Source organism: Plectrocnemia conspersa, unplaced genomic scaffold (assembly GCF_051122295.1).
Source record: "Plectrocnemia conspersa isolate PC_06_02 unplaced genomic scaffold, ASM5112229v1 ptg000008l, whole genome shotgun sequence".
In the NCBI taxonomy this organism is placed as follows: domain Eukaryota; kingdom Metazoa; phylum Arthropoda; class Insecta; order Trichoptera; family Polycentropodidae; genus Plectrocnemia; species Plectrocnemia conspersa.
The window spans coordinates 19,150,724-19,175,078 of record NW_028277172.1 but is presented as its reverse complement, the minus strand read 5'-3'; the positions used below and the strand labels follow the sequence as shown (position 1 = coordinate 19,175,078).

General features: G+C 28.7%; 1 protein-coding gene across 2 annotated transcripts in view; it reads right to left on the bottom strand.

Moving 5' to 3' along the window:
• LOC148233277 (neuroligin-4, X-linked-like) overlaps positions 1–24,355 on the bottom strand; it is a 388,707-nt gene that overhangs the window by 65,617 nt on the left and 298,735 nt on the right. Inside the window, exons 7-8 of one of the 2 annotated variants that reach the window (XM_088190274.1) lie at positions 8,138–8,228; positions 6,284–6,472 (exon numbers count right to left, since the gene is read on the bottom strand). In XM_088190274.1, the coding sequence (XP_088046400.1) occupies positions 6,284–6,472; positions 8,138–8,228 (280 nt within the window). The remainder of the gene's footprint in view (positions 1–6,283; positions 6,473–8,137; positions 8,229–24,355) is intronic. The other variant, XM_088190275.1, reaches the window with a different exon arrangement.

The window sequence follows — 24,355 nt, the reverse complement described above, 5'->3', positions numbered from 1 at the left end:
AAACGTATTAAAAAAAATTGAGCAAAATGTATGTTTTTTTTTAAAAATACATTTTTTAAGTATAAATAATACAATAATAATATATATATTTTGCACTAGCCGATATAATTTAAATAGGTAATAATTCTAATTTCATACATCGGAAATTTTAAACTTTTGGTATCGAAATGCAATTTACATTTGACTGAAAGTTTCGAGCTCCCTAATATGAAGGAATATCAACAGAAGATGTATATATAGCAGCGAATATCGAGAGATATGAAGGCAAAGTGTCCCCGGCTCTGCATATTTTATCAAAGACTCTCGGTCCAGATGAAAATTTTCGATTTGGATTCCATCACCATCCACTGATGACGTCACGCGTTTGGAAAACACCGAAAGAAGCTTTCGCCCGAATGCAAACACACCCGTTCCCGTTACCATTTTTGAATACACGTCCTCGGAAATGACGTAGTTTAGATGCGCTCACGTTCAGGTGTGAGTTAACAAGTTGTTTTATGAGCAAAGTTGTCTGTGGAGTCACGCGCCAAGAATCACGACGTCACACGCGAGAAACGGGTGCGATTTGCCTGGAGGAAAATCTGCTGAGTTCTGCTCCTTCACTGGAGGAAGGAAAACAAGAGTAGCAAAAAAAATATGGAGAAAAGGTCGACACGTACCGGTTATTGAAAATCCGAAAGTGAACCGCGACCCACAAATTTATCTTGCAGTTGGTTGTCTAAATTGCGCACATGCGGCGGATATGTAAAACTCTTCTTTATATATTGTATAAATAGTATAATATCATAAAACAATATATTTTATAATACCGACAAGGTAGCGCATATAAACGCCATCAGCATCGTATCTTAAAATATATTATATTAACCAAAACCTTAACCAATGAAAAATGTGAAGATAGCATCAAAATATCTTAAACTTTTACAACATTGCATTGGCACAAGCATGTGCTTTTTTTTAAGTGAATTAATTTATTGCTTTGGTATAAAATGTAGTGTAATAATCAGCATGGTAAAAAGTAATAAAGTTACCAATAAGATAAATAATGCGCTGGTTAAAAGTGCACCTTTATTCATAATTGCAACAAATGGGCTTTTCAATTCAAAAGTAACCCTACATGCTTTAAAGTTAACCTCTGTAGTGTCACGATACTAAACATATGTAATAAATCAAAAACATGATTTTAAATATCCGAGTGCTTATGATGCCATCGTTAAATCTATCAAAAAAAAAATAAAACTACACTTGCTACATCCAGGACTCCTACCCTTCAAACTACTTTCATTTTCTAGCCGTCATCTACCGCTTTAGAGCCCTCTACAGGCACTGATAACTCCAATGATGACAGTAATGATGATACTGATAATAATAATGATAATATTATTTTTTTTATAAATATTTTTTTTTTTATACATCATCTTCATAATTTTTTTAAATATATTTTTATGTTATGTCAAATATTTGGTACATCCCTATTAATAATAAACAAAAATCGATTAAGTTTCTTACTTATCAGCCAAATAATTTAACAACCTAGTCGTAGAAACGAAATTCAGTCGGTAAGGGAGGAGTACCTCTGTATAATATATTGTCTGTAGAAATATACTTAAATACCAAATTAAGAATAAAATTGACAATATATAAAAATAATGACTTTATTTTATTTTTTCCCTTCATTTTTTTATAGTTAGTATTAGTTTTTTACTAAATATTCAAAATTACAATATTTAAAACTAAGCTAAAATATTTTTTAAATATTTAGTAATAAAAAAATAGTTAATAATAGAATATTTCCCTAATGAAAATTGGTGGAAAAACAATCATTTTTTTTTAATTACGATGTATATTAAATAATAGCATATAAACAAATAAATGATTTATTTAAAGTTCTTATATATTTTTTATATATATATTTATTTATATATAACGTGTTAATTTTCGAGAATTTCTGGAGATAAGTGATAAAACGAGAATTCTCATTTCCCGAAAATTTTTCCGATTTCTCAATAATTTTCATACAGCGTTTTAATGTTTAAAATAATATGTTTTAATAAATAATATGTGTTTTAATAATCTTTAGGTTCTCTTATATCTTAATTACCATAAATTACATTATTAGCAAAAAAATATTGAAAAAATTTCGCAAGATATTTTAAATAATATACTGTACTATTTTAATGCATATATTTTTTATTTATCAAAGTTTTTCGAGAAAATCGAGAAGCATTCGAAAATAGAGAAAATAAAAATTCTGTTTTTCACGTTATTTAATCAAAGTCTCCTATGTATTGTGTACTTTATTGTTTTAAATTATATGAAATTACTTATTTAATAGGTATTTGATAAACACACCTTATTCTAAACAAAAAATTATTAATAAAAAAGTGGTCCAAATAATAACAAGAAAATTAAATACAGTTTTCTTATGATAAAGAAAACTGTTATTAAAAGAAAAGAACTCTTTATATTAATGCACATCATCAAAAGTACCAATAAAACCTAAATTTTTTACAACAAAATTTTACAAACCATTAAAATATAGCAATTATTTAAGTCGATTTTTTCAGCAGAAAAGTAATTCTTAACAGCTGAAAAAATAGGAAAAAACTAAGTATTGCATATATATGTATATAAATATATACTATTTTATAAATTAGCACAAAAAAAAGTATTTTTTAAACAAATTGAATATGATGAAAAATAAAAATTGTGACGAATACACAGTACAAAAATATTTCTTTATACATATTTGTCAGAAAAAAAATGATAAAACACGGGGTGAATGTAAAATCATATTAGCTTTTTTATACGGATTTTTTATTGACGAATTTCTTTGTGAATATTTGAGGCAAATTCGTTGCTTTTTAACACTTTTTCGTCGACAAAGCCATTTATATGGTTACATAATATGCGGTATACTACAAAAATAAATATACTTTTAAACTAAAAAAAGTATAAAAATATATAGTTGTTGTTAGTTATATTTTTAAAATGTATAGTTTGCAATGAATGCAATTATTGCTAAAAAACATATTAAATGTAATATTGTTTATTTACATGTGCTTATTATAAATAATGCTTTCATTCTTTTTTATTTTTATAGTATACTAGATTTTATTTTTATTTCACACGAATTTGCTTAACGAGAAAGTTATATGATATATAAAAAATATAAGTTCAAAATTTTACATAATAATTAGGGTGAAAGATCTTCTTATATAGGGAGACTAATTGAGTTGGAAAATCTTGTTGAAAGCAGTTTTCTAGAAAATGTCATGACATGAAATTTATCAGCGCTAATAGAGTAAGTATATCAAAGTATATTACTAACTTTTTCATCCGGCTTTGTCAGCGTTTTGTTCCCAGTTATATCGTATCCTTCAACACTTGACCTTAATCGATATTTTTTATTAAATAATTTTTATCCTCCATCACATGGATATTTTTGCTCATCTGCTTGTGATAATGCGACATAGAATTGCCCATAAGAGAAATAATATTATCATAATTCCAATTACATTGAGCTACTGTTTTTTTTATTTATTTACTGCCATAGGGAAATTAAGGTGAATTTATAACACATATGATATAGTATCATTAGCATATGCTTTTACAATCAACCGTATACCATTTCAAAATTTTGGTCTATTTAATTAATTGCAGCATCTTATGATCACTTATTTAAAGTACACGATACACATGATTTTTAAGTAAAAATCTTGTCCCGTAAGTTAAATAAACATTTAGATTTTAATGCTATTTTTATTAAACACATAAAAAATCTATACTAAGCATGAATAAAATATTTATTTAATAGTATTTGTACCTATATTTACTATATTCACTGTTAAAAAAACGTGTACTTTAGTCTTCATACTTTTTCATTATCCCTTTTATAGTTAATAATTTAGGAGTGTTATAAGCTATATAACAAAAAAAAATAATAAAAAAATAATTACAATTTTATTCTAATTTTTATGTGTACTACTTTATATTCTATTATTTTTTAAACCCTTTAACGCCATACATCAACCGGTGATATATTATCCGTCAAAATAAACGTCAAGCAGGATATTCGCTCTAAAGTCTGTCGTATTCATCATATTGCCTGGTCAATGGTAGGAAAAAAAATTCAAATGATCACCGACGTTTGTCATATATACATTTTTTGCTCGTAAAGTACCGTACATTTATTATTTTAATGCGAAATTTATTGGATTTGCGCGACGATGTGATTTAATTATATCAAACGATTGTCATAAATCACACACTTAAGCACCTTGAAGAATAAAGTAAAATTAACGACAGCCATAAATGATAATTAATATTAAAAAAATAATAATTTAGCATTAAAACCTATTTTAACCAAGAGTTAGTTGAAATGAATACTTAATATATTAAGGCCAAAAAGTAGTTATGCGTAAAGGTTTTTAATTATATCATTTCTGGTCGTTTTAAAAAAATAAATCAGATAAATATGGCTATTTTTAAAATGTATTCAACCATGTTTTAAAATGATACAGTTCTTGAATAGTGCACTCATTGTTCGTTGACCAGGGTCGTATTGAATTATGTGTCTGTGTCTATCAGAGTACAGGGCATTAAGGCTCGATGGAAGGAAACAGTGCATAGAAAATCTAGCCACGTTGTTGCGGTTTCGCTAGAATCCCTTAGGCCATTACTATACATACTATTGTGATGTGCTCGGATGCAGCAAACCCCTTTTCATCTCCGCTCGTACGAGTAATTTTTAAAACGATCGCCTCGGTGTAACTGCGCCTTTGTGTTATATTTCATTAGACACAATTCAAATCACACATTCGTAGCGATTTACATCATTCCACCCTACATTTTTCAATCATAAAGGTGGAAAAAAACTTGCTACCATATTTACTTATATTTGATTATAATTAAAAGAATTTAATAAAGGAAATACCCTACAATTTGAACTTGTAATTGTATGTGAAATAGTGAAAACTTTTATACGAATGTTGTAGTCACAAGTAAATCAAAAAGTCTTTGTTACAGTTAAAGTGTTAATTCTCGTCAATGCATGCATTGACTAAAAGTTTCGGTTTTTTAAATGTAATATATTAAAATCGATTTAAAAAAAATCCGTGATTATTTAACAAAAATATTAGTGTAAATGGCAAACATTACAAGTTTTAAAATTCTTAAAATTATTTGCGATTGATTGAGTTAAAATTTAAAAAATTTAATATTTAAAAAAATTTTAAATTTAGTAAAAACATGATAATTTTTTGTAAAAAAAAGGACTTAACCGATGCAGTGAAATATTTATTAAACACCAATTTAAAAAAGCTTTAAGAAAAGTTTTATTGACTTTTATAGAAATTTAAGATAAAGAACACGAGCAAAATACACTATAAATTCCAAAGCTAATAGAAACGGGATCTAATGGATTCTCTTTAGTCATCTTTTCCAGATGCCTTGGAATCCCTATCAATTAAAAAAATTACGATGAAACAGTTACACGACGAAACAATAGTTTCATAAAAGCTAATCAGTAAATATATTTGTACATATAATATGTAGATCCCGGAATCACTGGATCGTCAAATTCCAATCCCCAAATCCCGGGATCGTCATCGATTAGATTTTTTTGTATAACATGCCATTTCCATAGGACAACTCTAGCTTTTTACTATTGATTCTTTTTGCTCTGATCTTTTTCAAATAAAGTTGTTGTATATAGTCAAATTTTTATCAACAGTCTTTTTTTTCGTAAGCAAAAAGGTAGTTTACTATTTTTTTTATTACTTAATGGCTCCTAAATAAAATAAATAAAATTATTTATCAACGGGCTATTAAGTACAACAAAAGTTTTTAAAAAATATCGTTGGCAATAAATTTAAGACTATCATAGAGCAAAGTTGTATAACTAATGAATTGTCAACCATTACATTTATACCTGTATCGATACCAACAAATGTTTATAAAAAAATACTTATTAAATATAGCATATTTCTCCACATCTTATGATACGTCTGGTAAAGTTTAGCACAAACTGTGACGATCGCGGTTGGAGCACCATTTGTAATTATTTACCGGGACAAGTTTTGGAAACTAGGCACGGATGCAACTTGTTCCGAATATCGAATTCGGCCCAAAACCGAAGAACAAACAACTTGTTCGACCCGACAAACTTTACCACGCTCGGAAGCTTGGTTGATATGGTATTGGTACAATGTTATGTATTTCCGGTTAATAATGTACAAGATACTGAGATCGGCATAATCGTAAGTTCGAAAGCGACACATACCTGAGGATAGTCTCCGTCCTTGGTCTGATAGTCGAATACGTAGAAGAATGTCTTCGGCGATGGATTGTCGCGGGGAATTCCCGGAGTTGGAGAAGCGCTGAGCAAATCTGCGGTCTGGACCAACGGTGCTACGAATTGAGCATCGCTGAGAGCTGCTACGGTTGCATCGCGCATGTTGATTGGATGCTGCTAAAATCAGATAATAATTATAATTAAACTAAAAATCGTTTCATATTTTTTATTTTTGAACCCTTCTGATTTAAGAAAATATTTTTTAAATATAATAGTATCTAAAAATCATTTATTTATTGTAAATCTTCCGTTACAACATGATTGGCAATAGAGCAATGCGTAAAATTGTCAGCAATTATTAAGTAAGTAGTGAGATAACAGAATAAAATTAAAGTCTATAAATAAATGTTATCATTTATAAATATTATTACAGCTAGCAATCAAAATATGCATGACTTAGATCGATTTTATTTTTTTAATATTTCACGATGTTCATCCATGAGATTAGAAAAGAAAAAATAAATAAATTACTATTTGTACATGTGAAAAAACATATTCGTATTCAAATTGATCATATTTTTATTCGAAATGTTAACATGCTTATAACATATATTATTACAAAACAAAATTGTATTTTATTATCATAAAATCTCAGTCAATCTGATTCTTATCTTGCTTTACTTTGAAAAAAATATAAAATGATATATATTTTTTACAAACATAATGATTCAGCTGAAGCAAAATAAAGGGGTTGAATATTTGAACTGTGACTTGATTCAGTCACCTTAAATACTTTACCATTGTGTCTGATTTACTATAAAGTTTTTTTTTAAGGAAGTAATGAAGGTTTCCAGATTACAATAATAATTAAAATAAATTCACGATATTAAAAAATATGACAGTTTACATAATATTCAGGCACTCAAAAAATATTACGACTAACTAACCCACTATATTGTCTGTCCTTGGCCAATCTTGACTAACTTCCAGAGAGTGTAGTGCAGGCATAATACCTTATCAGACAAATTTACTTCAATTTCTAAAACAAATTTGTCAAATTTACAAATTTATTCTTTCTCAGAAAAATTCGTCAATCAATGATATTAAAATTGAATTAATAACGTTGCAATGTAACTACAGAAAATTATAAATTAAAGTGTCTGGTTAAAATATAAATATTATTTTTCTTATCAAAAATATTATAAAAATTATATTTTTAACGAGCACGTGATTAAAAAATATTGTATATTAAGGATGAAATAGCGTAGTATGTAACGTCTCAGACTAGTAACTCTAAAGTTGCGGGTTCGAGCTCTAATTTTCATTTATAAAAAATACCAGCTGCAGCTGCAATGACACCTATTGGTTATAAATTTAAAATTTATAAAATTTAAAATTAATTATTATTATTATATATATCACCGATTCACAAACTTTCAGTCTAGTGGTTAATACTTATAGGTATTGATTACACCTGATGGCTTACGCCTGTCAGGTTACTACACAAGATTTATTAAAAAATAAATAAATATTTGCAATCATATTGACATTACAATTTTATAGACCTGTTTTTATTTATATATATTTATTATTAAAAACGTCAGCATACTACAGAGCAAAAATGTATTATTTATACTATATTCTTTTAAAAAAGAATTAGAAAATAATCAAAAATCTGTTGAAACAAACATAATTGCTAATTTACTGTGTAAGGTTTCTTCATTTAAACAATATTAAATTTAATAACTAAAGAGCAGTACATTTATCAAAAAAATAAAAAAATCACTTAAAATACAATATATTTGTACGATTATACTGATTTTGTTATATATTCATATATACCTGAACCGTTCTCTCCCAATCGGTATATTCATTCACAACGGTGAAAAATATTTCGCTCAGGTGATAGGTGTAGGCGTTTCTCACGTAGGTTCTGAAACAAATAAACAAACAATGTTTACACATTTCGATATCGCGAAATTGGAAACTAATAATAATTTGCACTGGGAATATTATATAGAAACAACCCAAGTTTCGCAACTTTCCCTAACCTAATTTCGAATCCTATCTCGTGCGGAATCGTAAAAGCGGCAATGTGTGGCAATATCTTTGTGGGTTTATAACGCTGTCGATTTTATGTTTGTCTTCAAATTAGAAACGTACTTTCATTAGCAGAAAATATCTTATAACGTTTACATATAAATAAATATGTATTTAATCTAAATTGATTATATTTATATTATATTTTGACTTTGTATGAATTAACATCTTAGTAATATTAAAATTATCCTAAATGACATTACATAAATAATTAGTAAAAATCGATAAATAGCTAATTTTATATTTTTTTTACAATATCATTACTGATAACAAAATATAAACATTGTAGCGTAGACGTACGAATAAGCAGCGTTTGTCTAATTTATTGTTTTTTATCAAATTTTGTAGACTGTAGTAAGAAAAAAGTTTAGAAAGCATCGCTACAGGATAAAACCAATATTCTAAAGTCCTAACGTATGCACGTATAATGGAATGTAGTTAATGTCAATGTCGTCATAATATATCTAGGGACCTCAACGATAAACCAAACCCAAACGTTTACACCTTGTAACGGCTGATAGGTTAGTCCCGCTTCAACAGGCACGTATGCCACTTTACGGTTCACAGATTAGTTTACAAATTGTCTCGACTAAACTAACTCCCTAATTTAACCCATAACATACAAATCTAGGGAGTATTTCGACGAATACTGGACGAATTTCGGGTTTGGTATTTCTCTTCGGAGTATTGTATGGTTTGTGCGCGCATCAACTATCAGGTTGCATTTTGTGGCGAAATTTATGCAATAATCGGGAAGGCGGATCCGAAAGCTTAATGCGCCGCTGTGAGCTTTGAACTTTGGGGATTTGGCCGTATGTATATGTGAGTGTGTGTGTGTGCATGGTTGTACGTGGATGAGCTTTATATGCCAGGCCCAGTTTGAATGCGAATCACTCTGAACGTTTTTGCGCGTCGATTTTTAGAATTAAAAAATAATGACGGTATGGATTTGTGAGTATTAAAATTTTAATATGGCTTAGGCTGGAAAAACGATATTTGTCCAAACAATATGCAAAATTAATTATCTGTATGATTATATACATATGCCTAATGACTCCTAAAATTAGACTGAATCGTGTTATTTTATTATTTTAAAACTACTAAAATGAATTTAAGCGTGTAAAAAAGGCATATATAATTATTTATTTAAATTAAATTAGGATAATTTTGACATAGTAGGTTACTCCAATGCATCACTATGGTAAAGACAATATATTGTATGATTATAATACAAAAAAAAATATTCCACAGTAGGAGAAAACATCATAAAATAATAAAAATCAATGATACGATCTAGATTAGCTCGAAGTATGTTTTCAAAAGTGATTTTGATATATTAATTTAAGGTTTTTCTTGCTAAAACGTCCCAATTAAGATGATAGAAATAATTTTCTGGCGAATGAGATTGGGAAAATTACACAATATGCAACTTTCTGACACTAAAGTGCAGATAGTTATCAGAAGCTCATCTCCATACATAATCTAAATCACTTTAAAAATTTAATTTTAATTTTACAAGGTCTTTATTTTCATAATTCGTATACATGTTTTCAAAAACATAAATATCCAATTACAAAATATTAAATACCTAACCTTAGTTATTTCCTTAATTACGAAATCAAGTCTACAAAATCAAGATAATCTATGTTTAACTTTACAATGTTATTACATTTATTTATAGAGGAAAAGTTGACAAAAACCTCTTTGCGAATTTTATTTTTATATTATAAATTAAAAAATTTAAAACTAACTTTCACACCAATCTTAGACGAGCAATCTAACAAATTAACAGCTTACAACTAATTAACAATAACAAAAATATATTCAATAACGGAAAATTGATGTACTCGCCTTAAGAGGTTTACATATAATAAAGGTTTAATCGTGAGTGCCGAAGTTAGCGGCGAGCGCCTACGGCACGAATTTGAAATCGAACAGTTGGCGCCCTTACACTCTCCGGGGACTTACAGGTATCACAGCAGTAATCACCTGGACGCAGATGGTTGAACTTCTCGGACGGTTCATCTCTTAAGATATGTTTAGGTAGTTTATGTTTATACCTAAACGGTAGGTCATTAAGGTTGTATTTGCCAATATCAGTGAGACAGGTGTTGGTGCTCTTATTGTTTTTTAAATTCCTATAGAAGTTAAATGTCTGTCTATGGCAAAAGTCCTTTATGGTCTCCATACGTTCACTTCTGAAGTGAAGTTGGTTGAGGCTAATCCTGGGGTGGGCATTTACTGAAATTCTCAAACACTTATTTTGAATTACGCCTATTTTTCTGTAGGAGCTATTAGATAAACTGGACCACACGGGAGCGCCATAAGTAAGTAGTGGTCGTATCATAGTTTTATACAACAAGAGTTTGTTTTTACTACTGAGACCACTTCTTCTTCTAAATATGGGAGCTAGAGCTGAAATTGCTGAAAGACCTTTTTGTCTGATGTTCTCTAATTGTCTTTTCCAGTTAAGACGGGAATCTAAGTGGAGACCCTAAATCACTTTGTAGTGAGAAAGAGTCTACAAGAGATCGAATGCTTCTAAACAATTTGTAATTATGCAATTAAAAAAAAAACTGAATTTGTAACTGCCGTATTTATGTCATTAATAAATCATGTAAAGAGTAGAAGGCCTAAGTTGGATCTTTGAGAAACCCCCGAACTAATAAATAATCTTTAGACAATCGTCCACCATAGGTTAAGAACTTTCTACAATTGCTTGAATCACTCGAGAATAACTTGAGGGCACCGAGGTCCGACATTTTTATTACTAATAACTAGTGACAAACTTTGTCGAATGCCTTCTTAAAATCTGTAAGTAGTGTATACGGATTTGATATGATACGCATCGAAAGATTTTGTCACTGTTTTGGTGAAACCCATGATATTGGTCCAACAATACTTGACGTATCTATAAATAAATATTATGAATAATTTAGTAGAAGGTTATATATCAATAATGATGATAAACCGTATTAGAAAACCAACATTAGAAAAAGTTGTTTGATATATTTACAGATTTTAATGGACCAGCTTTTGCATCAGTATGAAAAAAGCACACCATGTCATCAGCATGGTATGCTTCTCAAAAGCGGTGATAAAGTATTATTCTATACTGACTATCAAAAAACATTCGAAGTTTTTATGAACGTTTATTTTAAAATTGTCTGGTTAACTTTATTTTGAGCTATTTGAATAATGGTCGTCAGTAGGGATTTCAATCCCGGGCCAAAATTTTGATCCCGGGACTTCGGTATTGCAATAAGTCGATCCCGGGATCCCGGGACCGGTCCCGGGATAATTTTAATGTTATTTTATCCATAAAAATAATTTAAAATGAATAATACAATATATTTTTACATCTGTTTTTTATAACGTACAATGTATAAAGTACGTATAATTTTAGTCTTGGACTTAAAATAGAAAATAATATAATAAAAATAAAAAAGGGAAGGTCTTATATATTTATTTGAGAAGAAAAAAAATGAACTTTTGACAATGTATGTACATACCGTCTTTTTCCGAAAATAAGACATCCTCCGAAAATAAGCCCTAGCGTGATTTTCAGGAGTTTTTGGAATATAAGCCCTCCCCCGAAAATAAGCCCTAGTTCAAATAAAATGAACGCCAACATGTGGCGATTGAAATTCAGGATGGAATTCAGAATTTGATTAGTTATGACTATGTTCCAAAAGAAAATGAAATGACTGTATTTGAATAAATTTTAAATAAATGTAAAATTCCTATATAAAAATAAATAATAATCGAAAATATATAAATTTACTTATTGTACGTGAAAAGTAAGCCCTCCCCCGATAATAAGACCTAGCTCATATTTCGGACCAAAAAAGAAAGTAAGACTGTGTCTTATTTTCGGAAAAAGACGGTATGTACATTCATAGACACAATTAATTGAAAACATTATTTTGAATAAAGCTCACGAAGTAACATCAAAGCATCAAGTGTTTTATCATTTAGCCTTGTTCTGATTTTGGTTCCTAAGCAGCCTGCTGCTGAAAAAGCACGTTCAGATTCACAGCCTCAAAGATTCACAGATGACACGTGCAACTTGCGCAAGTTTGTACACGAAATATAACGATGTTGTCAATAATAATTCGATTGTTCTTGATAAATCAACCAATCCGAAAAATTCGGGATTATGTTTTATAATCCCGGGACTCATCGGGTATTAAAAATCGTTCAGGATCCCGGGATCCCGGGATTCGGGATCCCGGGATTGGAATCCCTAGTCGTCAGTATCTAAGTTCTGGCACTCCTTCGTCCGACAAGTATTTTGATCTTTATTGAGTACCCTCAGGGATTCAATTGGTGTCATTTGCTTTTTCTGTTTTTGCGATCAATGCCAGATATCCATATATAAATTAACATATTTAATTTGTACTGATAACTTCAAAGGTTTTGATTCGCAAAGACAACGAATCCGTTTTTACAAAATTACTGAGAGTCTCTGTAGAGGTGATCGATCGACAACTGGCTACCTTTTAGCATTGCCAAGTGTGACACTGTTTTTCTGCGAATTTTTCTCTTTAGTTAAAATTCTTTTACTTTAGCAGATACATTTGTCCAAGACTTAAACGTGAAAAATAAAAACAGTATGATAAAAGCTTTTTGCTATACCTATTTCTAAAATATTTTAGGTTTAGAAGTAGAAAATATTAAGTTGTATAACTCCTTAACTGTGATCGATTTTTAAAAGTGTAGTTTATTTTTAAGCAAATACTTAATATGTACAATAGTTATTTTTTAAAAAAATCAGTGAAAGCTCCCAAACTTTTAATTAATGTTTCTCACGTGACAAACTTATGATTTTTATGTGGATAAAATATAACCAACAAAGCATATTTGGAATTTAACTTTGTTTAATTAGCTGCCGACCTAATCGCATTTATCAGCTTAAACATGAAAGCTAAAAATAAAAACATTTTTTCTTATCATTTATCTTTTTATTTTTCCTTTCATCGCATGTCAACAAAATATTTCACTTTGTTTTAAAGATATTTTTAAGTTATGCTTTTATTATTGCTAAAATGTAAAATAAAATTTTGTTTGAGCTAGTAGATATTTATTATTAATTTATTAAAAATAGTTATCTTGGAATTTCCAGCGTTATGTTCAACGTGAACGAATGTCACGTAGTGTCATTTTCTATAAAACTCCCACGAGATATGGTTACGATCTCGGTGGAAATTTATTTAAATATTACAGGCTATATTTAAAATTCTTGTATCTCTAAAATCTATATTATGATTTTCATGAAAGTCATGTGAGCTTAGATTATACCCAAATATTTTAATTTATGTAACTGCTCGTGTGCGTATAGATAATTTAAAGTCTAAGCACTCATTTATATTATGAAAAATACTAAATATCGTAATTAATTTAAAGAGATAATATCAGTGCATATTTATAATTACGTTGTTATATTGTTTGTACTTGTTAAAAAATTATTATTATTATACACTAGCGTATTTTTTTTGGTAACAATAGTTTTGGCTATTGTATCATATATATACATGTACAGAATCAGCTTAAACGTTAAACAGAAAGCATATAAAAAAAAATATTAATAAAAAAAATATAAAGTTTTACAAATAAGGTATATAGAAAAATATTCAATTACCCGAAATAACAAATTTACAAATGATGTTCTCAAAGGAACTCCAATTGCAAAGCGCTACTCAGTACCTCATTTTACTCTAATGTATAAAGCAAAATGAAATACTCCTACATTTTGCCGAAAATTTTCAGTACTCACAAAGGGAGAGCGAAAAAATTAGCCCGTTGAAATAACAGTCGCTCCTCTGGAATATCCCGCGAGAATTTTCAAACCAGACTAATGTGCGTCTTTATAAAATACAAAACGTAATAAGGTTTTGCTTTAAAGGTAAAGAAAAATAAGAGCGTTTTAAAGGTTTTACTAACAGGAAATTCAATTATTAAAGCTAAGTAAGTTAGATTTTCTTACTAGAAGTATTTTATCATATTACTATATTATTCATTGAACATTCTTCCCACTTAACTTCACACACAATATTGTTAATGATGCTATTTTTATAACTCAACTTTTAAATTTTACTTATTTAAAAACGTATTGATGTAAAAGTCTGCTGAGTTTCTAAATAAGGTTTTAAAATAGCAGTATTAAATACCAATGTAAAAAGTTACTAGATGGGAATGTAGAAGTAAAATTCAATAATTTTTATATTTATTTATTTAAATTAAATATTAACAACTATGATTTGCAAAATTAAAATGCGTATTGATTGTAAATTGCAATACACATAAACATTTCAATACACAAAAAATAAATGTAAAATAAAAAAAATAATGCTTACTATAAAAAATATCATGAATGATGGATTTAATTAGGAATTTATTATATTGTATTGCTTTATGAAATCCAAAGAAAAAATAGTAAATAAAATATATACTACTAAAATTAAGAATATTGAAATTTTATATTTTTTTAAATGAGAATATATAGTAATTAAAATAAAAAAATAAAAAAAAAGTTTTTCGAATTCTACATGTATGTCTTATTAATTGGGCTTGTATTTTATATAATTATTAAGACATGTACTTAGATATTTGCTTTAATTCTTTTTTATTTGTAAAAGTGTTAACGACTTAGTATGCTTAAGTTTTATAACCCAACACTAATCAAGACAGGTTTTAAAATTATTTATACAATGACACAACAGAATCTTATTTTAATGCACTTTTTTTATTCATTATCAGCGCGAAAAAATCTCAATTTTTATAAACTTGCGAAAAAAGCAGTAAATCAAAATTTTTGAGGTTGGATGATCAACCACGTGATTGGACTTTAAAATATTTTATTACGTAGGTACTGTACAGTAGAGAATGATAAATTATTATAAATAAAAAATATACACCTCAGTCCTACATTTAGGGAAAATTTTCCACGGGCATACACGTGCCGGCACAGATAAGTGTATGAGGCGGTTTCGTGATAAACGACAAATGTCACCCGGTTGTATACGTTGTACGTTATGGGTGGCAGTACCAAGCGAATTTAACACGACCTAGGCATGCAACCCATCACGTTTTGACATTGTCACATAGCACAGAGCGAAATTGCGAGCGCGAGCTTTCGCGCGAAAGCTCCGTCGCCGCCGAAAGTTCGCCCTGAAAAGATTTGCATAAATAAATAAAGAGGGACACATGGACCCCGCGTGTGCTTTGTGCTAGTCGCTTTCAGCCCCTTTTCATTTTTCAAAATGTCAATATTCAAATATGTAGGCACATCATAGACACTGTGCGGGACTATGGAATTTGCATGCGGCGCTTGTGCTACGCAAACACAACCCTTGCCCTTGTTCTCTTTTTCTCTCTCTCATATGATTCTCCCTGTGAGGCGTGATGATACTTCAAAGCTTCAAATACAGATTGAAGGAAAAATATTTTTTCTCTGGCTACATTTCAACTCGTAGCGATTGTGGGTAAATCTAGAGTTTGCAATATTTACTTGTCAATATGGTGAAGCAGCAGTCATGAGAATGTATTGTAGTATTTTAAGTGAGGTATCAATAACTTGTTATAAATATATCTAATCTAAGAGCACAAAGTCAATATGTTAATTTAGAGTTAATTAATTACTTTATTCTATAGTTTTTACAATTTTATTATATTTTGTAAATATATGTTAAACACCATAAATACAGGTTAGTTTGTAATAACTTCTTTCTAATTTGCAATACTTAAAATAGTATTTATTATACTATATACTAGATCAAATATATTACTATTTTTTAATAATTACAACATAATTTGGATTTATGTATTATCAACTGTTTAACATTGATAACTATATTGTAATATTATATTAAAAATATATCCTGCAAAACTTTCTAATGATTTAAAAAAATCAAGCAATCTCTCCATGTTGTTAAATGATACTTTAAATTAAAAATTTACAAATTCTGGGCTTTTGGATGCGAAACACAATATTGACACATTAGTTCCTACCTAATTTAATCCCGGTACTAAAAAATATTTTTTAATATTGTAACGGATACCAATATTCCGAGAGATATGAATATATCTTTGATAAATATCAAAGCAAGTTTATCCAATGGGTATTTGAATATAGTAATAAATACACAGATACGTTTTTTTTAATGTGATGGAATTTCTCAGGTGTTGAATACATTGAATGTCATATGAGCACTCTTTTTTATCTTGTAAAAAATATTAGCCCATTATATTATGAATAAAAATGTTATGTAAAAAATAAATTGTACTGCTTTGAGCCTCAAAATTATAGGTCTAAGTTCTAGGAAATACAAACATAAACTTTGTTTAGTGTTTATTGGACTTTTAGGGCAGGATACGAGTTAACCATAAACTATTTAATTTGGTGAAATATTAGTTTATCATTTGTTATTGTGTAAACAAGTAGATACACTTTACATTACAAATCCAATTAACCACCACACCCCTTTTATGAATAAAGTCTAAGCTAAATATTTTAAGAATACATATAAACGTTGCGTAGCAATTAACTTGTACAAGTTTTCGTAATGTTTTTTAGTCTCTTGCATTTTTAAAGATACGGGGTTTCACGGACCTGCCCAAAATCAATAAAAGACAATAAATTAACAGCGATCCCGAAATCAGATAAAAATACCAAAAAATGATTTATTTAAAGGTACAAATCAAAAAAAAATATTTGGGCGTTATTAATCATAAGAAACGAATAATGAAAATCGCTTTTTTCTAAATCGTTGTGAAACCATCAAATTATATATTATTGAAATAAATAAATAATACAGTAAATACCTCCTCAAATCATGCAGACTACTCACGGAATCAAAGCGGAATGAGATGGTGTACCTCCTCTTCTTTTCTTAATCGTATTAAAGTATTCACTAGAGAGGATTTTGACAATAAAACTTTAGGAACAGACACAATATCAGCAATGCCACAGAGAACCAAAACTAAATAGATATATGCATAAATTATGCACCAACATTTGAAAGTAAAAAGTGGCTCCCGATGATTGAAGGACGGATGTTATTATTTACCTACTAAAAAATGTAGCAAAATAAATTACAAAAATTATATATGACAGACTATGATATAAAGCGATGGTAAATATATAAAAAAAAATCTCAATATAATCTAATTGGAGGCGATAAACCATAAATTCAATATCAAAGTTTGCATTGATACTAATGCGACTCAAATATATGCGTATGTTGATGATCTTAAGTCACTCTCAGCAAAGAATTATTGTACATAGTGCGAATATGAAAAAAATATTACATGTTTTTGGTACAAAAATTAACAAAAACCAAACCAAATACCATTTGAAAGGAAAGGGTGGCAAACGCGATTCAAAAAGAACAACATATTCAGAAGGAATGAATCGATCTACATATCTAGGATCAATCATAAGATCTTAATAAAATAATTGAGAAAGATAACGATGCGGTTGCTAGCTGGTAATCAATGCAACCATTCTAGTAGTTTGGGATACTGAGGAAAAAATCAAAACAGTCGTCACATAAATATGCATATTTTACAGACTAGTGATTTAAAAAAAAAAGTATTGAAGAAGAAATTTGGATACACAAGAATTCAATATGCACTCGAAAATATAAAAATCATATAGAAATCATTACTAGATTCTTTGAGTCCCAAAATTTACGAGGCAGACCGCCTTGAAAGGGTAGATAAACATCGACACCAAAATGAATCTTGACGAAAGAGACGAAGAAAAATGCTTCAAGGAATTAAGCTAAGTTGGAACGTGCTGGTGGTTGAACGCAGCTAGCCAAATACAAAATTAAATTAAAAGCTCTTTCGTAGAATGCAAAGTTCCTTATTAAGAGATAGTGACGAAAAATAATATATAACTGCCATTAAAAATATTTTTAAAGTAATATAATAACTTCTATTAAACTTGAGCTTAGTCTTTTGAACTCACGCTAAATTGCCAGACGACACCATTGTCTATATAAAAAAGCAGGTGCTTTTGATATCTCACATATTTCACTTTCTATAAACTAAAATATGTTTTTTTTATAATAATATAAGTAAGAAAGTATTTATGTATATATATAAATCAAAATATTTTTTTTTAATTATCTACGTAACCATCACAATAATAATATTTTTTTTGTCATACGTATTCCCAATTATTCATCTATATTAAGACATCTATATAAACACAATTTTCTATGCCATATTTTAAAATTTAAAATAGCAAAGTCTAAATAAAATACTGTTACAAAATGCCAAAGCATATCTTAACAACAAATATACAACTGCTGTGTACAAGCTTATTTAGTTATAATAAAAGTATTTCGAATTACAAACAACAAATTTTCTAAATAATTACGTAAGCTAATATGGGATAATTAATAAACCTGATATTGCTCAACCTGATTAAATGGTTTAAAATATTAAAGTCTCATTCCAAATCAGTATACTATATTGAGGATTAAATAAATATAAGGCACAACAAAACATAGCCTTATATAGTAACAGCATATTTATAATTTATATTAATTAATCATAAATGCTTGTGAGAACAATAGGTATACAACAAATACCATAAAAGGCAAACAAATCTATTGCAATTTATTTATTTAAATAAAGCTTTTATTGCTTCAATTAGTAGCTGTCGTCCATTATTTAGCAGCCAGAGAACCGCTCTTGCCGCAAGCAAAAAAGGGTATGAAAAACTATAATTTCCGAGTTGTATATCTACGCCGTAAAACAAGTGCTATTGTATTCCTCTGGGCCATTACAAGTTTTTAATTATCTCGAAACAAAGGGTTACGTTTCAAATTTGTTGTATTTATTGCGGAAATTTCAACGGACGACCTCGTGATTTTTTTAACACCGCTAATAAAAAATATCACGTAACATTATTTTATAAGATAATCTTATTATTTTACTACCTACTAAACGTACATTGAATCGTGTATGCGAGTAATGCAATTTTTCTTTGTTTTGCTTAATTCGTAAAAGGCGCACAACGAAGAGTGTGAATTAAGCTGCACAGGCTTTGTAGAGAAGCAGTAATTAAGAGAGCTTTTGTAAATCTCGTACCTAGCGAGTGTTCCACACATGCCTTACAAGTTCTATTCTGTGCAAAAAAAATCCAAACACTAGGTAGAAATATAAAAATGATTTAATAAATTTCAATATTATATTTATTGCTGATTTTTAACACTAATAAAATTAAGCTTTTAATACAATGAATACTCACAAATATTTTAAGGTGAGTTTTTAATCTGCTTATATACAGTTCACTTATCTTTTTCATTTATTTTTTAGACTAACACAGTTGCATCCACTTAATATATGATTATTAAACACAAACCATAAAGCACTGATCAACCTAAAGAATCTATACTGAATTCTCGTAAATGTATTAATATTAGATATATAGGTCACATCCTAAATTTGAACTTGATAAAACCACGCCGGCTTTATAATTACATATTCATTTTGTTTTCCAATGATTAGTCTAAATTTGAGCATTTGAAGTTGATGTTCCAGATGTTTTTTTTTATTTAAAATATGAGTATTTCAGGTCAGTCTACTGTAGAGTCTCCAATTCGAGTAATCGAGTACTCGATACTCGAGTATTTTTGTCTATTTTTCAAGTACTTGATAATCGAGTATTTTGAAAATTACTCGATTAATACTCGAAATTAAAAACTTTTGAAATATTTCAGAAACAAAAATAACTTTTACTCGGTCCGGTAAAGGTTAACGTCTTGCTTTTATTTGGCGTTTATGCCCGAATTACCGAGTTAGAGCGGTTACTATTAGGTATAATTTTTTCATAGTTCCATAGTTGCATAGTTCCGGGCGTCGGCTATGTTAGTGTGTACGACGGAGAAATTTCTTTTGTGTTTTCTGTTCGACAGTCCCGACTTATCTAATTATGGCAATGAACAATATGAAATATCAACAAAAATTTTTTTTAGGTTTTATGACTATGCAGTTGTAGCGTAAAGTGTTGTAAATTGTTTATACTGATCCCTTAGCTTAAAATATAAATCAAAACAATTGTGTGTTTTAAAGGCATTTAAAGTAAAGTCAGTTCTTTGCGAACCGTTTAGCTCTAGAGTGAAAGGGATTCACCCAAATACATCTTCGAAAGATATAGATTTAAATTCTTCGCATTAATCAGAAGGAGTAGAATATTGTGTATTGTTAAGAAAGAAAATCTATTCAAGAAGAATTACAAAATTCTATTGTGTCAATAGTCGTAGGAAATAAGAGAAAAGCAGAGAAGGGAATAAAAGAAGAGAACATAAAAAGAGAGTTCAAAAAATTTTATATCTATAAAAAGCGAACAGATATAAATTAGAAGCCTTATCCAACGCGTTAATGACAATAAGACCAACATCAACAGCAACGGAAAGGGTTTTTTCCATAACGGGAATAATAAAACCAAAGGTTAGCAGTAATATTGAATTCGAGACACTTTTTGCATTATTGTTTTTAAAAAGTATGTTCGTGAAGTTAAAATAATTGTAAAAATTAACATACTAAGTATTTTATTTATTTATTTATATGTGCACGAATTTGAATAATAGCTATTTTGGTACATTTGGTAAATACTCGAAAGTACTCGAGTACTCGAGTATTTTAAAATTTTATTATTAGATACTCGAGTAGTTGATGGTTCGAGTAATTGGAGACTCTAGTCTACTGTGAGAGAAGAATTACAAAATATTTGGGGGAGTGTCTTTATGATATCCATTTGCTTTTAAGATATATCTGAAAACAATTATCTTGGACTTTTGAGAAATAATATTGCGGTGTCTTCGATGCTATTTTTGGGTCAGGATATCAGTCGCTAATATTTTAGTGTCATCAGAAAATGTAGCAATTCTATTTAAGTTCGTCTGAAGAAGATCTATCTTGAATAAGCAATTCAGAATCGGTATAAGAAAGCTGCCTTTATGCACACACAATAATATATGATACAGTTATATGTTTACTTTTCCAATCTTAATTTGAAAGTGTCTGTCTTTTAGAAAATGTTGTGTACAAGCAACTTTTTTAATATAGTTAATGGGTAGTCTATGTTGGAAAAATTTGTCATAAGCCCGGGTTTGAATCAAAGAATACAAAAATTCTTCCTTGATATATAGGGAAAAAACTGGACGGTATTGCCTCTTAAAGTACGATCAAAATCTTAACAGTTATGTCAAAAATATTAATTAAATAAACAATTAATTTTAATTTTAAAATGGATAACAATGTGCTATATTGCACAGAAGTGTTAATTTATCTTGCAATACGTGCATCAATTAAGGAGCTCAGGGGAGTTCTGTGCCTTGTATAATTACCTAGTGTGCAAAACCCTTGAGCATGCTTCTCTTCTCTTGCAGTAAATAACAAAAAAAAATTTTTTTAACAAATAAAATATATTCTGAATCTGCTTATGTAGCTCATTATTAAATAACTTTAAATAACTAATATGTACGACTTTAAATAATGATCACGGTATATAACCGTGAGATTAAAAAAATTCAGGTACACCTAATCTTTGACGATCAATAGAAATTATAATATTATAATACTCACTAATTACGATATCATAGATAAGATTTAAATAAAAAAATAATAAGGTTCACATGGGATTAAAACCAAGGCCTTTCAGGTTAAAAGTCAGAGACTTATAGTGCTGGTCAAATATTATACATTTTTATTTCGCACATAATTCCTACGAGGTATGCCAGGATATGATTAGCACTGATAGGAAATATTCACAATCTGAAGATTTTTAAAAGAACTTTTTTGTGTACCACCTAATTAAATAATTTTGGGCTTGCGTTTCAAAGTAACGCGTGCAAGAACAAGAGTATTGTACAAGTCTCTAAAAAGCACAAGTATTGATTTATTCGTATACATGTACTTACAATTGATTGACGCATTGTGTTTTAGCCATTCTCGTCCATAACTGTATCTAATTGTAATGTAAATAATAATATTTTTTATGTATTTAGTTATTAAGTATTTTTTTGTGCAATGTGCATTGGCGTAAAATTTTTATTTAAATTATTAAGTACATTTCCTATAATTGCATAAGTCTTTATTTTTAGCTTTGCAATTCTGATATTGAATTTTCAAATCTACTAAATATCCTTATTGCAAACAAAGTAATCCCCGACGAGTTACGTCGATGAAGGAAATGTGCGCAAAGATAATTCAAAGTTTAATCCGTGAATTTCCGTAACATATTTGCGAAAATCAATACTCCATCCACTCACTCTCCGTTTGCGATTATCTTCACCGATTATCCAATGAAACTTTATGGCTTTGTTATTTTTAAGTAATTTATGTTCTAATAAATGCAAATTTTTATCTCTTCCGATAAACGATATACTATATTTAACTCGAATTAATAGTATCAATGCCAAAAACAAACAAAAATATGACACCTAAGATAATTATTTCCTTCTATAGCAATATTTTTTGTATTATATATGAATATATACAATACTAATACTAATGATTTTTGCAATATATTATATTGATATGCTCTTTCTGCAACATTATATTAGCAGAAAAAGAATATGTATAAATACTTCATATCAATTTTTTAATAATTTAATTGTGATTTAATTGTTAAATCATAATTCTTAATGGTTGTAAGTTTATAGCGTTTTTTTTGTCAAGCCTAAAAAAATCTATTTAAATAATATTATAGTATTTAAAAAACAGGAAGGTAATGTGTTTAACATATTTATATATTAATGGGAAAGGTAATAAATAATTCTGCATAGTTAATCTGTAAAACAAACAAGCGAGGAAAGTGTTTTTACGGCTTCAAAAGCTACAACAAGCCATTTCGTAGTGCATTAACGTTTGATGCATTATTTAAAATGCACTCAGCACCACATTGATATTGCACGCCACATATGCAATTCAGTACAACATATTAAATTTGCACTCGATCGCTTTGACACACATGAAATATAAATTATGTTCAATACATAAAACATGAGGATTAAATTACAAAAATATGCCATATGTATGAATATATTTTTCATAACATTCGTTTTGTACGTTTCACGTCAAACTTATCGCTTTTTTCTACGTTATTCATAAGTTTTATTAAGCGCGCATGAGCTTTTCCCCAGCGAACGATTACATCCCCTCGTTTGAAGTGGCCGTTAATATTTTTTAATACGCCCTGCTTAAAAAATAATAACGCTTTATGAGCGAAGGAAAAGTTTTTCTTTTCCGCTCACCTGAAAAAAACGAGATATAATTCGAAATGCATATGGAGAGAAAGAGATAGAAAGCTTTCCTACGTTTCTTTAAACGCGTTTGTTATGATCGTTTAACTTTTTAATACGCATGTAATGTGATATTACATTAAATTTAATAACCCTTGTTGTGATATTGAGCTATTAATTTAAAATTTAATAATACTTAAACAAGTCTTTTCAGTTAGGTAATTAAATATGCTTTATTACAACATTTCAGATATATCAAAACTAATAACTAAATTTTGTTAAAAATATTGGCATTGTCAACAACACCCTTTAGTAGTTTAAAAAATACTTAGAAATATGCTAACTTGAAAAATTGTATTCCAAATATCCTAATAACACATGGTTTAGAAAACTTGTTAATAACAAAATATTTTCATATAAAGATATTTGGTTTTTTGAGGATTTCAAATCATAGATCTTGATTCATAAATGTTGCAAACTAAAATATCATAGAGAAAACTAACACTTGTAAGATTGGCAAAGTAAGAAGCGTTCTTCACAACAAATACAGCATCTTATATTTTTTTCCGCAGACGTTATTGTGCATAGAGAACTTGCACCTCTTTTAAAAAGTTATTCTGAGATCTTTTGTAAAATTTTCTTTAAACAAAACGCTCTTATTTTAATCGTAGAAATATCGTGATAGGGAATGAGATTCAGA